Source organism: Myotis yumanensis, unplaced genomic scaffold (genome assembly GCF_028538775.1).
Source record: "Myotis yumanensis isolate MYYU_CA2020_CCGP unplaced genomic scaffold, mMyoYum1.0.hap1 SCAF_19, whole genome shotgun sequence".
NCBI classification, from domain to species: Eukaryota; Metazoa; Chordata; class Mammalia; order Chiroptera; family Vespertilionidae; genus Myotis; species Myotis yumanensis.
This window is the reverse complement of record NW_027223770.1, coordinates 8,171,868-8,194,621: the sequence shown is the minus strand read 5'-3', so window position 1 is coordinate 8,194,621 and position 22,754 is coordinate 8,171,868. Positions and strand designations below refer to the sequence as shown.

Genomic DNA, 22,754 nt, shown 5'->3' with positions numbered 1-22,754 from the left:
GCAATCTCTTGGCCCTGGAAACAACTTCCTAGGCGAGGACAAGCAAGTCAGATATTTACGATGCAGACTCAATAGAGGGGATGTTGTTCTGGGTGGACCAAGAGGGCTCGCCCAGAACACGTGCACTGCCCCCCCCCTACCCCCCGCCCCAGAGCTGTCTTTTGCATAAATAAAGATCTTACTGCCTCCTGTGGGGACCACGGGATAATTCCAGGTGGTAGCATGGCTCTGGGGAAACCCCCGGAGAATATTCCAATTGAGGATGGATTTGGGGGAGGGGTCGCCATAAGATGAATGCCCTACTTTGCTTTGTAAGGAAAGGAGGGAAAAAATCATAAACATGGAGTCCAGCTTAGCGACAGAAATCAGCCAAACATCTTTGGGGGTGTAGTAATAACAGTAATGGCAGCTGGCAGTTATGGGGCATCTACTGTGTGTTCTGTTCTCATTTGATCCTTAAAACATCCTGCAAGCAAGATACCAATTTCTTATTTTGCAGACAAGCCAAGTGAGGACCAAAGAAATGTAGTGAGCCCGGCCTGCGTGCCTCAGTGGTTGAGCACCGACCTATGGGGCTTGAGGGGAAAGTATTGGGTCTTCCAATGCCACTTGTAGATAGTAGTGAGTTTTAGAGAATTACATTCCACATCATCTGCCCCCCTTTTGGACTCACTGGTGGGTGTGGCAGAGATCACGCTACGTGGTCATAACATTCCATTTCCATCTTGTATTTCCCAGGATCCCTTGTGAGGTTGATGGCTTGAATAGGTCCTGATCACTGGGAGGGAGATAGTACATTCTCTGTTTCCATGTTCTGAGGGGTGTGGATCTTCTGGCCGTGGTAGGGGGTGTAGCAGGGAGAAACCAGGGGTGTCAACTGGAAGGGAATAAGCATGAAGAGAAAATAGACTCTGACCTCTTGCTCTTCCTGGCTGGGTTAAGAGTCCTCACCTTTGCACTTACTGTACCCAAATCCCCTGTACCCCCTTCTCGCTGCAGCCAGAGTGAGCTTGGCACTGCTCCCTGGCTGAAAGCCCTGCCTTGGTTTTTTCATGCTCTGAAGAGTGAAGACCAAATGCCTTACCTCACGTCCATGGCCCCATGTGGCCTGGCCCCTGCCAATCCCTTGGCCCTTCTCCACTCCCTGCCCCAGGTCTCCTGTGCTCCAGCCGCACTGACATTTTCTTCCTGTTCCAAGAACTGGTTCAACTCAGTCCCACCTCAGGACCTTTGCACATACTGTTTCCTCTGCCTGGAGAACTGTTGCCCCCCACTTTTGCTAACTAATTCCTACTTATCTTTCAAATGGCAACTTCCTCTGGGCAGCCTTCACAGCACCCCCACACGATGACATAAATCAGCCTTATTTACAGGTGGTTAATCTAAGTCTAACTTCCCCACTTCCCAAAACACATATACTTGCCTTTCAGCTCCAAGAGGAGCAAGGATAATGTCCATGTTTCTCACCAAAAGCACAGTGGAGTATCTCAAAGCAGAGGTTTTAGAGCTAAGCTAGCTGCAAGGGTTTAAATCTCAGCTATTCCACATACCCACTCGGTGACCTTGAACAAGTTTCTTAACCTCTCTGTGCCTCAATTTCTTCCTGTGTATAAGGATAAGATAAGATATACATATAAGATTGTTTTAAAGATTAAATGAGTTAATGTATCTTTAAAAGCTTAGCACAGTGCCTGCATAGTATTTACTTAATACATACTTAATAGTGTGTATTATATACATAGAATGTATATGTAAGTATTTCATATAGTAATGGTGATAATATATAGTTATTGTTCATTCACATTCTTTTTACATAACAAATGCTGGCACATAGTAGGTGCACAACAAATACTTCTTGTCTTGATAAATGAATGTTTGTCTCACTGAAGGCAGAGATAATTATATGCCTTTTCATTTCTTTATCTTCCTCACTTGGCACAGGACCTGGCACTTAGTAGATGTGCAGTAAGTAGAGAATGGTTGAGTGCGTGCAGGTGGGAATGCCTCCTTAGAAAGTTCCACCCGCTGGAGCCTCCTTGACTCCCTCCCAGCCTCTCTGCCTGCTTCGAACCTCTCCTGTCTCCCTTCCACACCCAGGTAGGGATCCTCAGCGCCCTGTGATAGGACAGCCTCCCCTTCCCCTTCCATCCTCCCCCACCCCGCCCAGGGACACAGGGCAGCTTTGATCACTGAAAGAGAGAAAACTGGCCATTTGAGCTCCCTGGACATGACACTTACTAATAAAATGAGCAGTTGTCAACCTCTGCTCCAATCAGGTGTCCACTGCTTAGATGGAGGGAGGCTCGGGCAGCACAGAGCTGGGGGTGGGGAGGGGGAGCCAGCAGGAGTGGCTGCCTCCAGATATGCCCACATAAATAAGCCAGGCCTCCGCTCCAAAGGCTGGTGCCCTGAGCATCTGGCCTCAGCGGATTTTGACAGCTTTAAGTGCCTCTATCCCCAACTTTCTCCTCGGCTTTCCTATTGTTTCCTATTCAGTTTTACTTACTCAATCAAGAAGACATTCCCCTTGCCTAAAAAAGTTAACTTCATAGATAAGGCCACAGAAACCCCACCCCCATCTTGGTCCCCTCAACGCTTCCCAAGAAGTAACCATTGGCAGCATTTCAGGGTGTATGTATCTTTTCAGAACCCATTTTATGCTTGACATCATCTATCTATCTATCTATCTATCTATGGCTAATATGCAAAGTGTCCCCTCCAGAGTTCGACTGGGAGAACGGGAGTTCGATGGCTCGCTATGATGTGCACTGACCACCAGGGGGCGGCACGGAACACGGCAGGTGACCAGCGATTGCAGCAGCGGGGCGTTGAGGGAGTGAGGGAAGGAGGAGGTGGGGAGGCGGGGAACCTGATGGCCTCTAATCGCTGGCCAGGCCTAGGGACCCTACCCGTGCACACATTTCGTGCACCAGGCCTCTAATACATCATATAATAGGTCGTCTTGTTCTGCATGTGGATATACTATGGGTTTGAAGACTTCTCTGGAGTTGACTTCCAGTGGGGTTGGTTGGTTGGTTTGTTTTCTGAATGGTCCCACCTTGAACATATGCTTCTGCCACTGGCTTCTTTCATTCAACAATGTGTCTGGGAACCTTGCCATCCAGGTGTAAACAGATCAACCCCATTCTTGTTCACTGCTGTGTCGTGTTCCTGAGGAGAACCGGAACCTGGTGCATTCAACTCTGGCTGCATATTGAAGCCTCACGTGTGTTGGGGAGGTGGTCCTTCATAAAATGGGATGTCTGGGCTCCTCTCCAGACGAACTGAGGGAGAACTCTGGCGGCAGGGCCTAATTATCAGAATGTTTTCATTCCCAGTGATTTCTAACTTGTAACCCCAGTCAAGACACTCATCTAACCAGCCCCCTATTCGTGCATTTTGAAGCTGTTTCCAAATCTTAGCTATTAAAAGAAAAAAAAACCCTGCTGGGCTCTGTGTGGCACATTCTTCCTTGCACCTCTGTGCTGGTGCGTCTCCAGGGCAGGGTGTCCCTACCTGGGCACCACTCACACACGGGGCCTGACAATCTTTGTTGTTCGGGGTGTCCCGTGCACTGTGTGATGTTAAACAGTGTCCCCCACACACATCATGACAATAATGTCTCCAGTCATTGTTACGTATCTAGGGAGCCCAGTCACCCTGCTCTGGGGCAGGAGCCCAGAAGGAAAAGGCTGGATTCTAGGAGACTTTGTCTTGGAGTCACCCGGGCTCCAACGTGCCTGCACTGATTCACACCCTCTCATTGTCTGGGATGATCCTGCTGGCAGACATTCCTTCCCTTGGTCTGAATTTAGAATTGGGGTTGAATCCTGAACACCTTCACTTCCACGTCGCCTCCCGCAGGCCTGCACGCAGAAACCCTACCACACTCCGGACTACAATCCTAGCCGACTGTGCGCGCTGAGGTCTGGAGCACAGGGTCTATCAAATAAGGATAAGCAGGAGGCCATTTCTCTCTCTTTTCCTTATCTTTTTTTTTTTTAAGTAATTCTGCTGAGGGGAGGGGGAAGATCCTTCTCTCATCCTGTCCCTACCTCAAAGTTCCAGAATCTACTCTGGGTCTGTCTGAGACCACAGTTTCTTGTGTCCCGGTTGCTCTCTGAGATTTGTAAGTGGTGAGGATAGTGGACACGAGGGAGGGAGACAGGTAAGCTTTCCTGAGAAACAGGCTCCCAGGGCCTGTGTGCTTACGTGTGTGTGTGTGTGTGTGTGTGTGTGTGTATGTGTGTGTGTGAGAGAGAGAGAGAGTTAAATTCACAGGCTGGGAAGGAAGAGGAGGGGGAGAAGCAACATGCCCAGCCAGTCATGTCTCTTTAAGCAAGATAAGCGGCCTGTCCCATCCATCTCTTTGACACTATCGGCCTGTTGTCTAAAGTACTTACAGTTCCTCCTCAAGAGAAGGAGGCCTGCCATGGGCGCTGGGGGAGGGGCGGGGGGAGGGAAGCGTTCAGGACAGGGCACCCTGGCGGGCCCACTTCCCCAGAGAGCAGGGGGCGGTTTGCAGAGTGAGGGTGACCCCCACCCTACCCCCACCCGGAGCCGGGCCTGTTTTTAGCTCAGCCCTGAGTGCTGGCGAGATGGTACCGCCCTGGCTCCCTACCTGGGGCCCCGTTCCCAGGGGAACCACTTGAAACCAAAACTTGTCCTTCTCAAGTGGCCAGGGGAGAGTGTGAAGCCGGGAAAGAGAGAGTGGGCAAAAGGGAAAGGCCTGCTGCAGCCGCTCCCCGGGCCTTTCAAAGCCCACGTGGCTCTTCCTCCACTGTGGAATGGGCTGTTACTCTCTCGGTCCTGGAGGTCTTAATACCAGACCCGGACACGTTAAATGACCCCCTAAGGTCACACAGCTCACCAGGGTCTCGATAGCATTTGAGTCTGCATCTCTCTTGTTTCTCCTCCTCTGTTATGAGAAATCATGTCGATGAAGGATCATCTGAGCTGATGTACAGCCATTTATTCTTTTTTTAAAAATATGTTTTTATTGATTTCAAAGAGGAAGGGAGAGGGAGAGAGATAGAAACATCAATGATGAGGGAGAATCAATGATCAGCTGCCTCCTGCATGCCCCACACTAGGGATCGAGCCTGCAACCTGGGCATGTGCCCTGACCGGGAATCGAACCATGACCTTCTGGTTCTTGGGTCAATGCTCAACCACTGAGCAACACTGGCTGGGTCATTCTTTATTCATTCACCAAATACCTTCAGAGCATGGCCTCTGTGCCAGGATCTGCTCTCGGTGCTAGTGATGAGGGCCTGGCCTCAGCTGCTTACCGATTTCTAGAAAATATCCCCCTAGATTAAGCCAGACCTGCACAGACCTCAGTAACTAGATGCTATCATTTGGGTTTCTAGACCTCCCGATTCTGCCCATTTGTGATGCAGGGTTTGGTAGCACATGGAGGACACCCAGGATCAATAGTCCTATGCGAGGTGCTATTGGGCTTACTGTGACGGCCTCCTTAAGAGCATGCATCACCACAAAATGACACAGCACGATACCATCTTTCCCGGAGCCTCAGGAGAAGTGCCCTCCGGGTGTTTAGCAAACACCCCCCTTGTTTGTCTTGCGAATACTTTGGGCTCTTGTAAGTCACTATAATTCTCCCCTTGTTTTGGCAGCAAGCAAGCTCAGAGCCAAATACATTTCTATTAACTACACAGGATGTTCCAGTTCCCCAGGCCGAGAAGCAAAATATCCTAAAACCCTTCCTTATGCTCCTGGATTCTGAGGGGCAGGGATTGGGACAGGGCCCGCGGGGCCGATCGGCCTCTGTCCACAATGTCAGGAGCTGGGGGCAGGGTGGCCTGCAGGCTCTTCACTCCCAGGACGGGATGGGTGCTGGCTGTAGGGGCCTCAGCCGCTGTCCTCGTGGGCTCTCCTTCGGGCTCCCTCACAGCATAGCGCTGCGTTTCAAGAGTGAGCGTCCCAGTCCTAGCCGGTTTGGCTCAGTGGATAGAGTATCGGCCTGTGGACTGAAGGATCCCAGGTTCGATTCCAGTCAAGGGCACATGCCCGGGTTGTGGGCTCAATCCCCAGTTGGGGGGTGTGCAGGAGGCAGCTGATTGATTCTCTGTCATCATTGATGTTTCTATCTCTCTCTCCCTCTCCCTTCCTCTCGAAATCAATAAAAATATATTTAAAAAATAAAAGGGTGAGCGTCCCAGTGAGGGACAGGTTAGGTGGATATGGTAGCACCTTGATGACCTTACCTTGAGAGGTTTTCTGACTGAGGAGGTCACCAGCTGTGCCTAACCCTGGACCTGGCCTGTTTTTAGCTCAGCCTTGGCCCTGGGAACCTTACCCCGCCCCCCCCCCACCACCACACACACACACACACACACACACACACACACACACACTCGCATTCTGTTTGCCAGAGGAAGCCACAGGGACAGCCCGTAATCAAGGGTGAGAATCAGACTCCCCTCTTGATGGGAGAAGCATCATGGCCTGGAACACAATACAGGACAAGAAATTGCTGTGGCCACTCTGGGACCAACCGTGTGCCACACAGACCAAGTGGACTTCACTGGTATGTGCGCATCACCTTTGGTCATTTTTGCGTTATTAATTGTCCGTGGATTACACGTATTTTTGCAGCCAAAGATTCTTTCTGGAACAAGGCAGGAGATGGACACTATCTGTACTCAATGCCGTGTTCTGAGTGCTTGTCACACACGTGGTGCTGTTCACAGGTCTCCACCAGTTTAATGCACAAGTGTCCCTCTTGGCACCGTTTTAGAGGGAGAGAAACCAGAGCACAGGGAGTGGAAGAAATTGGCCAGATTTGGCAGAGCGGAGACGCGTCAGAGGTGGGGTTTCACTCGGGGCAGCCTGACTCAGCTCGGCCGCAGGTAGCATCACCCCACACGCCTCCATTCTCATCCTTTGCGCCTCTCTCCACACCCAGATCCCGACTTGAAGGCTAGACGTAGCCCTCTCCTCTCCCCGAACATCTCCTCTGCCCAGGAGTATCCATGGACCTCTCTGTATATATCAAAGTTAACATTCTCTCCAGCTGAGATCAGCCAGCCTGCCAGGAATTCAGGAGTTTGGCAGGAAGTCTCCGAGCACCCACTTCCTGCCAGGTCCTGTGCTAGCTCTCAGGAATCCAGACACAAGACAGTGACTGTCACATGGGACTGAGATCTATTTGAGGCAGAGACGCTGCCGTTTTGGCTCTGTAGTTGGGCACACTGTTAGTGCCCAGTGTCGTGAACGGAAAAAGTGGGAGGGCTTATCTATTGCAGCAATGAGACCTTGGGCGAGTGACAACCCCTCTAAGCCTCTATTTGCTCACCTGTAAAATGGGGATAAGATATTTCTTGCACACTTCACAGGGCTGGGCGTGGGAGCTTCTTGAGAAGCTCTCCATTTTTGCACTGACTTTTAAAAAGCTCGAAGTCAAGGTTGGGGCCTATGCAGAATAACAAGTCAAATCCTTAGCTAATCAGCCTTCAATGAACAGGGCCATAAAAGCCCTCTGGGTCTCGAACTCCAAGTTCAACTGAAATTGATGGCAAGGGAGAGGGAAAGAATGGAAAAAGTCATTGGTCCTCCCCACCTCCGGAGGAGGCACCTTGATGCATGGGATGGAATTGGGGGGATGAGGGGGACTGGTGTTTCAAGAACAAGTGGAAATCTCCTTAAAAAAACCTTTTTTTGTAAACCCTTTATCTTCCAAACCAAGGTTTTTGGCTAAACGCCTGAGTTAGTGGATCTAACCAAATGCAGTCGATGACCCTCGGAGGTAGCCACTTCATCTGCGGGTGCCGGGCGGAGGGGTGTTGGGCTTAGAGGTGGGCAGCCTGTTAGAAGAATATGAGAAATTAGCTCAGCCGGCCAGGCGTGGCGTTCTCTCTCGTGGCCCAATTAGCACCAACCTCTGTTTCTATGTTTGAGGTAGGACGTGGCTGGTGAGTTGGGGAGAAGGCGATTTGCATTATTTGCTCTTGGAAATAGCAAGAATACTTGGCCCCCAAGACAAACCCCAGCTCCCGGCCTGAAAGCTAAGCCCAGATATGTTATATATTTATTCAAGGCAGCAATTGGCCAGGAAACGACTATAAAACACACATTTTGAATAAAAGAGAGATTTATGGTGCATTTGCGAATCTGAGTCATATCTCTGTGCCTCCCCCAGGCCAGAATCCCTCTAATCACTAACATACCCCCAGCTTGTACACTCGGTGGGCACAGAATTGCTTCCTTCTGGCCCCGTCCCGGTTAAAGATGTGATGGGGATTGTGCTACTCTATCTGACAGTCAGTAAATGAATTGCCGATTCATTCTGAGCTTAGATGGGGGCTGGTTTTTGCCTTGGGAAGAAAAAAAAGTGGGGTCCTTTCATATGTATCTTTGATCAGTCGAGACTTGACAAATTATTTTCCTAGGAATTTCTCTATCCTCAGTGCCATGGGGAAAAATGGATTTACTCTAAAAGAATAGCTTTTATGTTTCAGAAACTAGAGCAATGCAAAAGCTGTTCTTGGCTCTTTCTCTCTCTTTCTTCTCCATCTCCTTCTTCTTCTCCTGCTTCTTGCCCTTCAACTGTATTTTTCTCCAGAAAAGAAAGTAGGTAGCAGACAGAGTTGGGAAAGGCTGGACCTTTGTTTAGGGGCAAACTTGAACCTAAAGAACACCTGCATTGTCTCCCAGCAGGATTCAACTAGACTGCCACGATCTCCTGCCCGTGGTTTAGACCTTCACTTCTCTGAAGGCAGAAGATCTTCAAGTCATTTCCATATCGAGGTTTTCATCAGCTGTGGTCCAACCCTAAAGGAAAGAATGTATTGAAAGTAGCAGTGGCCCTAACCGCTTTGGCTCAGTGGATAGAGTGTCAGCCTGCGGACTCAAGGGTTCCAGGTTCGATTCCTGTCAAGGGCATGTACCTTGGTTGCAGGCACAACCCCAGTAGGGGGTGTGCAAGAGGCAGCTGATCGATGTTTCTCATCAATGTTTCTGGCTCTCTATCCCTCTCCCTCCTCTCTGTAAAAAATCAATAAAATATATTTTTTTAAAAAAGAAAGTAGCAGTGGTGCAGGGCTGCCAGGGACGGTTGGGCAGGTCGTCCCCAACTCCGTTCAGATAGACCCTCCGTGGAAATGATGTGCTCTGAGGGTTGTGCCACGCTCGCCTGTACAACTGCGGGTGGCAGCTTTGGAAGGGAACTCACGGGGTGAAGGAAAGATTGGAGAGCCGTAATTATAATAAAGGGACAATCTTGGCGATCTAGGTGGAAGGAGCTAAAAAAAAGTTTAGTTGAAGACTAGACTCATGTGTACTAGCAGCTGCAGTTTATTTCTCCACTCAGGAATCTGTCTCTCAGAGGGGAGAGCAAAGAGATGGAGATGGAGATGGAGATGGAGATGGAGATGGAGATGGAGATGAGATGGTGATAGAGATGGAGATGGTGATGGAGATGGAGATGAGATGGTGATAGAGATGGAGATGGTGATGGAGATGGAGATGGAGATGAGATGGTGATAGAGATGGAGATGGAGATGGAGATGAGATGGTGATAGAGATGGTGATGGAGATGGAGATGGAGATGAAATGGTGATAGAGATGAGAAGGAGAAGGGGATGGAGATGGAGATGAAATGGTGATAGAGATGGTGATGGAGATGGAGATGGTGATGGTGATGGAGATGGAGATGAGATGGTGATAGAGATGAGAAGGAGAAGGGGGTGGAGATGAGATGGTGATGGAGAGATAGATGGATGGATAGATAGATACATATGGAGAGAGAGAGAGATAAAGAGAGAGAGACTATAACCCTCTCTTATATCAAGCATTCCTACCCTCTTGTCTAAGGGGGAAGAGCTCTTGGAGTAACAGCTTTCCTCTCTTAGTTTAGGTTTTCCTCAAAGCAGACCCTAAAACAGGGGTCTGGATGCAGCGTTTTATTTGGGTGAGCGGGTAAGAAATGAGATGAGGACGGGAAGCAGGCAGTGAAGGGTGTGGTAGTGACAGGTCACCTCTATGAGCAGCTGAGTAATAAGAGTGCTTGCCCAGAGAGCTGCTCTATGAGACTCCACGAGCCCCTTTAGGAATCTGTGTAAAACCTGCTCAAACTTGTCCCACCCAGGCAACAGGAAACGGGTATTTACAAACCAACCTCTGTCCCTCCTGTTTCATTCCCTGGCCAAGCACACCCCTGAGGCCAGAGAAGGACTTCAGGCGGAGGGACACAAAAGCTGAAGTGGGAAGTCACTGTAAGTGACCTGGAGGATGAGCCCAGGAGACAGGGCTGGGCATTCACAGTGTCTGCTGTGGTCCACCAAGACCACACACGACGAGGGAGAGAAGGAAAAAGAGAAGAAATAATGATAATGAAAGTAATAACAATAATAATTAATACTAATTCACCCTTTTATTAACTAACAGCTAGCAAGCATTCCTTCTCACCAGACAATGGGCTGAGTGCTTTATACTCATCATCTCATGGAGCCTCATAGAGCGGCTCTCAGGGACAAGTGCTCCTACTACCCTCATTTTGATGACTCAGTGGAGGGTTAAAGAAGTTGAGTGACTTATCCATGGTCACAGAAGCAGCAAATGGGCAAAGTGAATCATATAAACCAGGCCAGTTAGAGAGCAAAGATGAGATTCTTACAATTGCCTGGCTCAGTGTGTGTGTGTGTGTGTGTGTGTGTGTGTGTGTGAGCGTGTGTGTTGTGGTTAACAAGAGAATAATGGTTCACCCCAGGACTATCGCCTAACCCCCCAGTGGAGACAGAGCAGCATCAGACATCTCCTGAGGTTGAGGTGGAACATTCCATCCTCAGTACTCAGCTGACTGGTCCTGGTACCCAGCTCCGTCACTGACCAGGCTGCTGTCACCCCTAATGATGGCCATCCCTTCATCCTCAAAGTAGAACAGGTGTCCGCCTTCCTCAGAGACCCCATTTGATCAATGACCAAAAAATGAACTAGAGTTTGTCTTACTACTTCTATTCCTAATCGCAAAGATAATTCACCTTCATCATCACAAAAAAAAAAATGGGATTACCTAATAAAACAAAGAAACTTAAAAACTTACAGTCCCAACCGCCGCTATTATTATTGGTTGTATATTCTAACTGGGTGCCCCCCCCCATAAGAGTGAAGAATGCAGGTGCATTTAATGTAAGTGAGAAGCTACTTGTAACTGGCTTCTTTACTTACAGTGTATCTTTAATATCTTAAATCTCTTCACAAATGGATTTTCAATAGCCATGTGGCATGCCACCGTACAGGCGTACACTGATCTATTTAACCAACCCCATATTAATTAGATACTAAAGCTGTCTCCAGTTTTTATGATTAAAAAATTCTTGAGGAACTTCTCGGAAAAGAAATACTGTGGACAGTTCTGATTATTTCCATAGGACCAATTCTCCAACGTGCAATTATCAAATTAAATGATTGGCACAGTTTTAAGGCTTTTCATATATTTTGCCAAACTCTCCTCCCAAAAGGCTTATCTATTTTTATTCCAACCAGCAGTCTACAAGATATCCTACTTCCTCATTAGCAATTGGTATCATTGTTTTTAATATCTACATTTGCTAAGCCAGTGAATAAAAACTATATTTAACTTGCATTCCATTGATGCAAGTCTTTCAAGCATTTTATTGGTCCTATGGAAATAATCAGAACTGTCCACAGTATTTCTTTTCCGAGAAGTTACTTAACTGGACATTTCCATACATATTATGTCCCTTAACCCTCCCAACAGTCCTTTGAAGCTGGTGGAATATTGCCTTTTAGTGAGTGAGGAAGCTAAGGCTTGAATGAGCATAGGTTGCATGCTGAGCTGTGCCACACACCAGCTGTGTGACCTTGGGGTGTCCTCACCTCTCTGAGCTCAAGAAGACTAATAACCTGCATCTCTGGAAGTTCTGGTGACCCTACTACCCCATCACTTGGAGTCCCACACTCCAGTGCTCTGTGGGGACACAAAGGCCATTGACCTAGTTTCTCCATTTACTTGGAAAAAAGCCGAACTGTCATTTCTTTATAATAAATTCACACTTCTTGGGGATTCTTCCACTCAGAAAAGTCCCAGGGGATCTGATTCAATGAATAATTTGTAATCAACATGCCAGTTATTCCTGCTTTAAGGGGATGTGACATTCTTGATCATTGGGATTTTTTTTTAAATTTGCATAACTAATTTACTCACCAATTCGCTGCTCTGTTCTGCCCCATATGTGTTACATAGGACCAACTCACTAATCCTAAATTTGTGGGTTTTAAGTAAATATCCATTGATGGTCCATAAAGTTGCGTGCTTTGGGACCTCCCAAATACTTGATTCCGGAAATTAATTCAAAGAAAGAGACCCTTCAGAAGACCAGGTGCTGGGTGTTACCTATAGCATGCCCGGTTCATTCCTTGGTCAGTTGGAATTCCTGGCGGTTTTCCTTTTGCAATGCTGACACACATTCAGTGAAGTCAAATGCCTCCCCTCTAGGGCTGCAGGCCAGTGGATAGACATATTCGGCTCTATCACAATCAAGCACAAGGGTTCTAAATAGCGTGAAACGAGCAAGAGAGAGCAGATGGGGCCAAAAAGCCAATGTAAGACCACTCCTTCCTTCCTCTCCCTCGTTCCCTTCTATCCCGTCAGTAGAAAGAACAGGAAAAAAATGGGTGTTCAAGTCCCTTGTACTTTTTTAAGCACATGGTATTTATTAGGCATTAATTGGCACACAAATATACGAAACGAGTACTTAGTTCTCCCCCTCCCCCCTTAGCAACATAAAAGGACAAAATCGCTTGAAGACACTCACGTACAAACATACTCACACACTCGCACGGACTTGGACATACTCAGCCTCGCATATTACCCTGTTCTTTTTATTAGGGTCAGTTAAAAAAAAAAAAGAATTTTTTTTAATCAAGAAAGCAAAGCACTTTCAAAAGAGAAAAAAAAAAAAAGAACGCAAACTTGGTTTTTGAGTATCAATAAAATTAAAAGCTCTTGACCAGCTCCCATGCTGGATTTCATGTTATTACTTAATTAGAACTCCTATTTATAAATAAATAGTACCAGTAAAATATTACATCTGAAGAACCCTGCAATAACGTTTTACTTACACACTTTTTTTAACACTGTTTTCTGCTTTCCATAACCACAGTTTGGTGTCAGCATTGGGTGTGATTCCCTCGGAGAGAATGATGGATGAGCACGGTCTGCCTCTTCTTTAGACGTTGTGGCTTTGGCTTTGGCATCCCGTTGGATCATCGGGAGATTTGCAGGCTGGGGGCTGGCTTTGTTTTGTAGCAGGATGAATATTGACTTTGGCTTTTTCACCACCCTTGTCAGCACGGAGCTTGCCCTTTGCTTATCACAGTTCTGCCCGCGTGTAACCCAGGGCCCTTTAAGTTTTTCAAAGCAAGCTTTCCGTCTGGGAAGCTATAGGCCACGTTTTAGCGACAGATGGCTGGGAAGACGGGAGCGCTGAGTCAGATATGATGCCAGGTGGAGCCCAAGGTTATCCTGACTCCCCAGGGAGGCAGACTGGGCTCCATGGTGACGGGGAAGGCAGGACACAATCAGAAAAAACTGGGGACATAGGAGACCTTTTCAAAAACATCCCATGGCAGAGGTAGGTCATTTCTCAGTCAAGGGGAGGGTGGCGAATTTTGGTTTTAGGGGTGGCTTAGAGGAAGGGAACTCCACAAGTACATACTTTGAACTTGCCTCAGACCTCCCCCAAAATAAGGGACTGGGTCCCGTTAAGAAAAATTGAAAGAAAAAAAAATATATTATTATTTATTATATAACAATGTCAACATTAACAGCAAGACAGGAAAAGCTCCAACTCTGCATTAGGATAACACACTCGATGAGGCAAGACTTGCTGGAGACCAAAAGAAGGAATCCAGGAGGCCCTCCGGAGGTGGTGTGAATGTGGCCCATGGATGATTGTGGTGGTTGTGGTGGGAATGGGACTCACTTTTGTTGTTGTTGTTGTTGTTTTTTTTAAGTTTTGAGACGAAATGACAAAGTCACATTTTTTGAACTGTGGTTTCAGGCTACTGATTAGATCAGTGTCTGGGGGTCTCAAGTGCAGGCATGAGTGGGGTGAAATGAAATACCTTGTCTGTGGGGTTCTCTCGGCTACTGTCTCTCCTGCTCTCTCTCTCTCTTTCTCTCTCTCTCTCTCCTCTCTCTCTAGCAAATGTCTGTTAAGGAAGCAGGCTTCGCTTTAGCTATTCTCGCTCCACTCTGGCACCATGCCAACCCCATGCACCGAGTGGTACTGGTGTGGGGACAGGGTCCTTGGCACGCCATGGGAGTAGAGGAACTCAGATGGTTGCAGGCCGCCAGGGGACTGCAGGCCAGTCTGAGGCCCACATTGCCTGACCACAGGCTGGTGGGCCACGGAGGTCTGGTGCTGGAACATCCCCTCCCCGAGCTGGGGGGAGCCGTGGTTGGCGATGCCAGCCAGCCGGGGGACCAGAGGCCCCGAGGTGAAGTGAGCCGAGAAGTGTTGATAGGGTAGCCTGTCCATGGGCTGCACGGTGGTGACCGTGCAGCTGCTGTAGGAAGGCATGCTGGGCCACGTGTTGCAGCTGATGTCCTCCAGGCTGGGCACAGGCTCACTGGGCGGTGCGGAGCTGGCATACATGCAGGCCTGGCGCTGGGCTGACTCTGTCCTGTAGGAGGCACTCAGGCCCTGCTGCTGGGGGTAGCTGGGGCGATAGAATGGGTCTTCTTCGCTGGGCGATGTCTCCATGTAGGGCTTCTTGTAGGGATGGTCTGCGGTGGAGCATTCTTCATCTGCTAAGACAGGAGGAGAGAGACCCATGAGGCCAGGACCAGCCATCCCACAACTAAAGGCAGAGACAGCCATTTGGCTGAAGGCCTGCAGAATCAAGTCTCTTAAGACTGTAAGCCCAGGCCTCCATTCTGATACAAAGGGGTGGACTGTCATAGGGAGGACCTTGGGCTGTGGTGTTCTAAGCAAAGTCTGGCCTTTCTGAACTCCGTTTCTTCATCTGCAAAGCATAAAGGTTAATAATGGCATTTTTCTACACAGGGAATTGTTGAGAATGAAATGGGAGAATGTGTATTAGTCCAGAACTTGGTACAAGGACACACTCAATAAATAAGAATTATTGTTATTTATTATCTTCCCTCCCTGGCTTGTAAATTCCACGAAGGCAGGGCATTTCCAGCACCAGTTCACACCTAGTAACAAAAATAATAATAAAGTCAACACTCACAGTAGAAACAGCACGTGGAGTGTTTTAGGTACCCCCCATGAGATAACGCATTTAATCTTCACGACAGCCCTACGAGATGGGTCCTATTATATCCCCATTCTCCAGAGGAGAGAAAGGAGACACCGAGAGGTTGATAAACTTGCCAAGGGCTCATATGGCTGAGAAGCAGGGGAACTAGGATCAGAATCCAAGTAATCTACCTCCGAAATCTCTGCTAATACCATGCAGTACAGAGAAGGCACGCAATAAACATTTGTGCAATGGGTGGAAGGGTGGATGGGCAAGTGGACAAATGGATGGGAGCTCAAATGAATTCATTTCCAAATCCTTTCCTGAAGCCTTATGCAAGCAAGTGCCTAGTTAATATCTGCTGAGTTGGTACAAATTAATGTGTGACTGTTTTCCTGCTAATCAAGCCACTTTGTTCACTAGTGTTCCCTAGTGGGGGAAGGGGGATAGTTCTGACCACTTCAAGGTCACAGACCCTTCTGGAAACTAACAAAAGTGCTGATCTCTCTCCTAGAAAAATATACAAACACAAAGCTTGGAGAATGGAGTACACACACAACTTCCAGGGCCTCAAAGACTCCCTAAATCCAGACTCCAAGCTAAGAAGTCTAGATGTGTCTGGGTTTGAATCTGGGTCTTCTACTTCATATCTGTGCCACACCAGCATTTCAGAGACTAATTTTCACCATCTCTGAGTCAGGGTTAGGAATACTTACTCCACTGGATGGCGAAGAATTAAATGAGATGAGACATCTTCAAGGGCACCAGTCAATCTCGTGGCAGACCCGATCTATAACAGCACACCTCCAGGTGCTCCCTTCAGGGGAAGAGGAACTGGGGGATTTCTCCCCAAGTGTAAACCTCAACCCAGATTCATCCTTTAGCTGGAATTCTACCCTCAAACTGGAGATTGTCTTTCTTTGTCTTCCAATTGCTTTCTAATCAATAAATGTTAATAAATATTTCTGTCTTGCCCTAACCCAGTGGTTCTCAACCTTCCTAATGCTGCAACCCTTTAATACAGTTCCTCATGTTGTGGTGACCCCCAACCATAAAATTATTTTTGTTGCTACTTCCTAACTGTAATTTTGCTACTGTTATGAATTATAATGTAAATATCTGATATGCAGGATGTATTTTCATTGTTACAAATTGAACATAATTAAAGCATAGTGATTAATCACAAAAACAATATGTAATTATATATGTGTTTTCCGATGGTCTTAGGCGACCCCTGTGAAAGGGTCATTCAACCCCCAAAGGGGTTGCGACCCACAGGTTGAGAACCACTGCCCTAACTGGTCTGGCTCAGTGGCTAGAGCGGCCTGCGGACTGAAGGGTCCCAGGTTCGATTCCAGACAAGGGCATGTACCTTGGTTTCGGGCACATCCCCAGTGGGGGGGGGGGGGGGGGTGTGCAGGAGGCAGCTGATTGATGTTTCTTTCCCATCGATGTTTCTAACTATCCCTCACCCTCTCTGTAAAATATCAATATATATATATATATATTTATATTTCTGTCTTTAAGGGGGTTGGTGAAGAAAAATGAAACACTAGGACACCCTGCCACTCACTGTGATGGTGGATGACGTGAGGGCAGGACGCAGATTCAATGATGGGAGGGAATAGCTTTTACTGATTGAGCACTGACTAAGTGACCTTACTCTAATCTCATAGTAATTCCTCCATGTGGCTCCTGCTTGGGGAAGTGACCCACCCAAGGTCATGCAGCTGGGAAGGACAGAGGCTGGAGTCAAAGCCAGGGCTGGCTGACTCTGTCTACCACACTTGCTTCTGGCTCTGTAGATTTCCAATATCCAACGCTACTCACCTAGTCAGTCAACAGGTGTTCATGGGACCCTACCAAGTGCCAGGTCCTGTGCCAGCTGCTGGAGATAGAGTGGTCAACAGGTAGTCATAGCCCTACTCTTGGTACACGTCCTTGGCCCCTGTCCATTCTCCCCTAAGCAGTGAGGACGGATGCCGACCTGTGATCAGGAAGTGGTCCTCAGATAGGAAGCTCTAAGTCAGTCACTCGTCCCACCGTCCCACCGTAAATCCTTTGACCTTGGTCTGCATTACAAAACAGCTCTCCGGCCAGGGTAGGGGAGCCTGGGTTCCACCCACCACCTCCATTTGCATCATTCTCCCAGTGACACCCAGAGGTAAGTAAAAAATCTCCCAAACCAAACATAGCTAGGACTGTACCCATCGAGCAGCCAGCGAATTTATGTTCAGCGAGACTCCTTCTGGGACACATCTGGGACCCATAGGACACCCAAAGATTTGTCCCCCAAAAAGTGAAAAAGGCACCCACCCTTCCAGGTGTCTGTCTACGTCAAGCCAGATGTTGAAGACATCATAAGAGGGTGACCGCACTGTCCACCTTTCAGCTGGGCGTTCTTTGGCGCCTTAAAGACATGGCCACACTCCACTTTTTTGTCCTGGTCACTTCCTCCCTAGATTTCTTCCCTCCATTCTCCCTCCCACCCCCCAGATCCATAACTCTGGATGTTTCCATTGTTGCTGGAATCAGAACCTTTGGGTTTTCCATTTAACCAGGGCGTTCCCCTTTTTAATAATAGCAAGTACAGCTGCAGGGTACCCTTGGCAAGAGGGGGAAAAAAGGCAAACTAACCATTCCCAAGTTTCTGATCCGCTTCCAGGTTTGTTACAAGTCAAAAAAGGAAGAATAATATGAAAAAGGCTGGAGCCCATTTTGGAAAATCATAAAATTACACATTCCAGTCTTTAATACCCCAATGATCCGCTGCAGAGTCCGAAGAAGACTCGATACTGGCTCATTGATGAAAGCAGGTCCGAGCAGTCTCAAATTCCTCTCGAACCTCACCGCATTGTAAAGACATTCCGAAGCAAGCGTCCAACTTCAGGTTGTGATAAATGCTTTGGATGTCATCTTCGTTTTTTTTTTTGTTTTTGTTTTTTATTATTATGGTTTGGTTTCTGCCTTTTTACTGGGAACCACCGTAAATGATCAGCAGCAAAAGATCTCTCTCCCTGCCAAGGGATGAGGGGCTGTAGTCTCGGGTCAAGTCTCGGTTGAGATGAGTCCACAGCTTGGTTTCAGAAAGGTGTGTGGGAAGAGTGGTCCTGCACCCAGCTGAGTGCCCGGAGAGCAGTAAAGCTCTTCCGGATCCTGCCCACCGCTCACTGCACAGCGCCGGGGCAAACCTGGTCCCTTGCATTTTTCTGGACGCTATTGATTCTGGAAAAAGTGGCTTTAATGATGAATCCAGAACACGGATTTTTAGGGCACAGAGTTATGTCTTTGGCTCTTGCTGGCTATGTGACCTTGGACGAACCACTGGGACCATTTGGATCTCAGTTCTTGACTGTCCATGACAATAATGCAGAAACTCCATCATGAGTAGAGTTGTTAATAAGCAGTCTGTCTAGCTTTCCTGCACATAAAGGAAGTGTTTAAGTCTTATCTGGCTTTCCCCACTTGGAAGGTTGGGCAGACAGCTCGGTGAAGGTCATCCATTACCTGAAGGCATTTGGGTGGATCCCAGAGCTGGGAAACACTGGGCTGTGTTCACATCACTAATCCCATTGAGCAGAAATTGCCACCATCCCATGTGGGTCATTTCCCTTGGCGACAGTTCGTTCAGCCCGAGCTCCCAGAGGTAGAGTGGTGAGCAGCCCCTGCTGGGCTGAGTGACCTTCAGCAACTCTAAAGTGGGGCTATATCCAGGCCTGACTCACCTAACAGTGCTCTTTCAGCTGGACAGCCCAGCCTTTCAGCTTTTATAAAACTCCTGTTCAGATGGATGGGTGGGTGGAAGGGAGGGAGGGAGGGTGGTGGGTGAGTGGGTGGACGGATGGGTGGATTTTAGCTGTTGGCTTACAGTAGAAAGGACTGGAATGCTGTTGTGGGACTACCCTTGATTAGGAATCAAAAGACTCCAGCTCATACCTCACTCAGCCCTTATGTGAAGCCACTAGTTTACTTACTTGCTGACCTGCCTCGCCCAGTGGAACACGAGTTTCATGGGGGTGGGGCTCTGCCATCCTGCCCTTCTCCCGAGCACCGTGCCCAGTGCCCAGTAAGTGCCCAGTCAATATAAGCCTGATGATGCAGCCCAGGTCTGCCCTCGCCGCCACTCACCTCAGCGGTCTAGCCCACCTCCTAGTCCCCTGCTTGCCCTGCTGAATGGGCAAGAAGGACGTGTCCTCTGGCTCGAGGAGCAAAGGGAGGATCCAGTAAAGAAAGCCACATGAAATCGCTCTTAAAGGCACATCACACTGAGAAAACGCATCCTGCAAAATCACTTACTATATGCAATGCCCCTTCCCCTTGCTCCTCTGGCTTCCCTTTGAATATCCAGTGCAGTAAGTGGCTGGCCTGAAATCTGTATTTGGGTTGCCTTGGGTTTCTAGTGGGGTGGGGGGCTATCAGGGTAGGAGGGGGAGGAAGGCGGACAAGTGCTCTCCCAGGCCCCGGGGTCCTGGCTGTGGTTGAGTGGCGTTGATAAAAGACCTTCCCGGCTCCATCCATCGGGATAGATAGTTTGGAGACAGCTGGGCCCAAACACAAGGAGCCCTCTGGCCTGCCTGGCCCTTTGACATTTCATTGCACCGGCCTCCTGGGCTCGTTGGAAGGGAGACAGACAATGAGGGGAAGTCAGATAGTGAGTGGGGCAGGCAGGGGCCAGGGGAAAGCCACCCATGGAGTTATCACTTAACGGGAATCCCAAACTGGAAGGAAACCTCCACTGATTCCTTATCACTTTACAATGGAGGCTGATGATGAATTGCTTTTTGTCGTCTTGAGGCAGGAGGACAGACAGAGCTTGGCTGGAATGTTGCCTGTCCCTGGGAGCTTTCCTTTGCGGGCAGAGGGAGGTGAGAAGGGCAGAGGTTTCTGGAAAGGTGAAGGGAGCCCTGCAGGGTGTGTCCCATGCACCCCCAGTGCATAGATTGCAGTGTGGATGGATTGGGGGCGGGGCCACTTGCCAGCTGGGTGACTCTGGGCAGGTTACTCAACCTCTCTGAGCCTCAGTTTCTGCATCCGTGAAAAGGGTAATTCTTCACCTCCTTATCACCAGCCCGTCACTGCATCCTGATTCCACCCACATCTCCCGCCCTTCTCCCCGAATCCTGGTCTGAGCCACCATCAGCTCACTCCCGAGCCCCTGACCGCCTCTCAACCGAGCTCTGGTACTAATTCTAGCCCTGCCTTTCACAGCCGAGTGACACCCCAAACAACCCGAGTCCTGTCACGCTCAGTTTAAACCCCTCCAATGGCTGCCCGTTGGTGTTCGGATAAAAGCTAAAGTCCTTCAAATGGCTCACAAGGGCTGGCTCCGTGCTGGCCCCTGCCCTCCCCTCACCGAGTTCCAGCCTGTCAGTCACTCCCCGAGGGGGGTGGGCCCATTTTTGTGCCTGACACTCAGTAACACCCTCTTCTCCTATCCAATGACTCAGAGCTAAAATTCTCCCCCGACCCCCTAGGCTGATACCCCTTCATGTTCATAAGCACTTCGTGTATCTCCTTTACGGCATCCGATCGCCATTTCCCCCAAACAATCATGTAATTATGTCACCATAGTGTCTGATCTGCTGGGACGATGAGCTGCATCAGGGCGGGATGGTGGCGGCTCATGCTCATTGAGCACTTGCTATGTCAGGTCCTGTTTTGGGTGCTTTATGTGGATGATCTCATTCCATCCCCTAACAAGCCCACAGGGTGGGAACTGTTATTATCCCCATTTTGCAGAAAAGGTAGTTGAGGCTCAGAAAGTCAAAGCATCGTGCCCAGGGCCACACAGCGGGAAAGTGTCAGCGATGGCGCTGTCTTGCAATGGACCAGCCACCAACACCAGCCTCCACCTGAAGTTGACCATGTGTTCACTCGGGGATCCTGCCAAATCCCCCGTGAAAGTCCACGGCTCCCGTGATCGAAAGCGGGTCACCGGCCAGGAATGCACTTATAAGGACGCTGCTATAAATACTGGACCGAAAAAAGCGCCTTGATTCTTTTCAACTTCTTCCTCCTCTTCTTTCGTCTGGCCTTAATTTAATAGGCAGGGCTCCCTAATTCAAACCTGCTGAGCTCTTAATCAGTGAGCTTGACCCAGTCGCGCGAGCAAATCTGCAGCGGAGGATGCCATTTTGAGGTTGTAACTGATAAGCAAAGGTAACACTATAGCACAGTGGTTGGGGCCCAGACAGAGTCTGCAGACCTGGGGTGGGTTCAAATTCCACCTTTGAGAACCGCCAGCCTGTGATTTTACCTTTCTGACCCTCTGTTTCCCCACCTGTAACATTGGTTCATGGAAGCACCTACTTACTAGCATTGCGGAAAAGGTTGCGGTCTGGAACTTAGGCAGGGCACCTTAGGTATAATAGGAAATAGGTATCCGGGCAGGGACCTGCTCCGTGAGACGCTCCTCACCCTGCTCGCGCCTGAAGATGCAGGCATGTTTGCAGGCATCTGGTCTGCAGCCCATCCGGCAGCGGACCTGCTGGGAGTTGGGCCAGGGGCCTGGTGGGGTGATACTGTTCAGGCCTTTGAGATCCAAGGAGCTTGGATGGGCTTCAGGTAAATCCAGAGCCCTCAGCCTCACCCAGGTCAGCTCCCCAGCCTGGGCTTGGACCAAACACAGCTCTTCCCTCCTTCAAAGTGCAAGATGAGTAAATGTCACATCGCCAACCCCATCAGTTTCCTCATGTAACCCCGGCTCCAGAGAAAGCCACCAAAGCATCGTTTCCATTGGTTCTAATTACTGAGTTGTGTGTTTTTTAAAGGGCCAAACACTGGGCACTGGACCTCCAAAGGCATCGTGCTGGCTGCTGAGGCTAAGGCTAGGGTCTGGGCCTGCCCAAGCGAAACAGTGACTCAACCCTGTGCTATTGAGTCAACCCTGCGCTAACACCAGCTTAATAGCACGACATCGTCACACCAAGCCTACGAGACAGGTCCAATCATAAGCCCTTATGGTCAGATCTTTTTTTAAAGGAGGCATATAGGAGCCCTGGCCAGTTTGGCTCAGTGGTTGGAGCGTCGGCCTGTGGACTGAAGGGCCATGGGTTTGATTCCCAGTTAAGGGCATGTACCTCAGTTGCAGGTTCAAACCCTGGCCCTGGCCCTGGCCCAGGCAGGTGCGGGAGGCAATCAGTCCATGTTTCTCTCTCTCCCCCACCACCTCCCTTTCACTCTCTCTAAAAATCAATGAGAAAAATATCCTTGGGTGAGGATTAAAAAAATAAATAAATGAGGCCTAGAGGAATTAAGTAACAGGCTCCTAATACGAAAATTTGCACCTGGCAAAGGTCAGGTTCCTCCCCAGTTGTCTGATTCTGCAGACCCCGGGCATAAGCACGAGGCTAGATGGCCCCGTCCCTGTGTCTGTTTTCTCGAGCCTCCGCCGGTGAGCGGCCTTCTCTCGTTCCCCCCGGCACACGCTTTCTGGAGGGAGACCTGCCACTTACGCGATCACAGCCACCACTTCCTGGGTGCTCACAGGGTCAGGTGCTGCT

The 22,754-nt window shown here is 49.0% G+C and overlaps 1 protein-coding gene across 3 annotated transcripts in view; it reads right to left on the bottom strand.

The window, feature by feature from the left end:
• Window positions 1-13,769: 13,769 nt before the first annotated feature.
• Window positions 13,770-22,754, bottom strand: part of TBX5 (T-box transcription factor 5) — a 44,826-nt gene continuing 35,841 nt past the window's right edge. For 2 of the 3 annotated variants that reach the window (XM_070399745.1, XM_070399747.1), the window contains one exon: window positions 13,770-14,800. In XM_070399745.1, the coding sequence (XP_070255846.1) occupies window positions 14,223-14,800 (578 nt within the window). In that variant the 3' untranslated portion in view covers window positions 13,770-14,222. The remainder of the gene's footprint in view (window positions 14,801-22,754) is intronic. The other variant, XM_070399746.1, reaches the window with a different exon arrangement.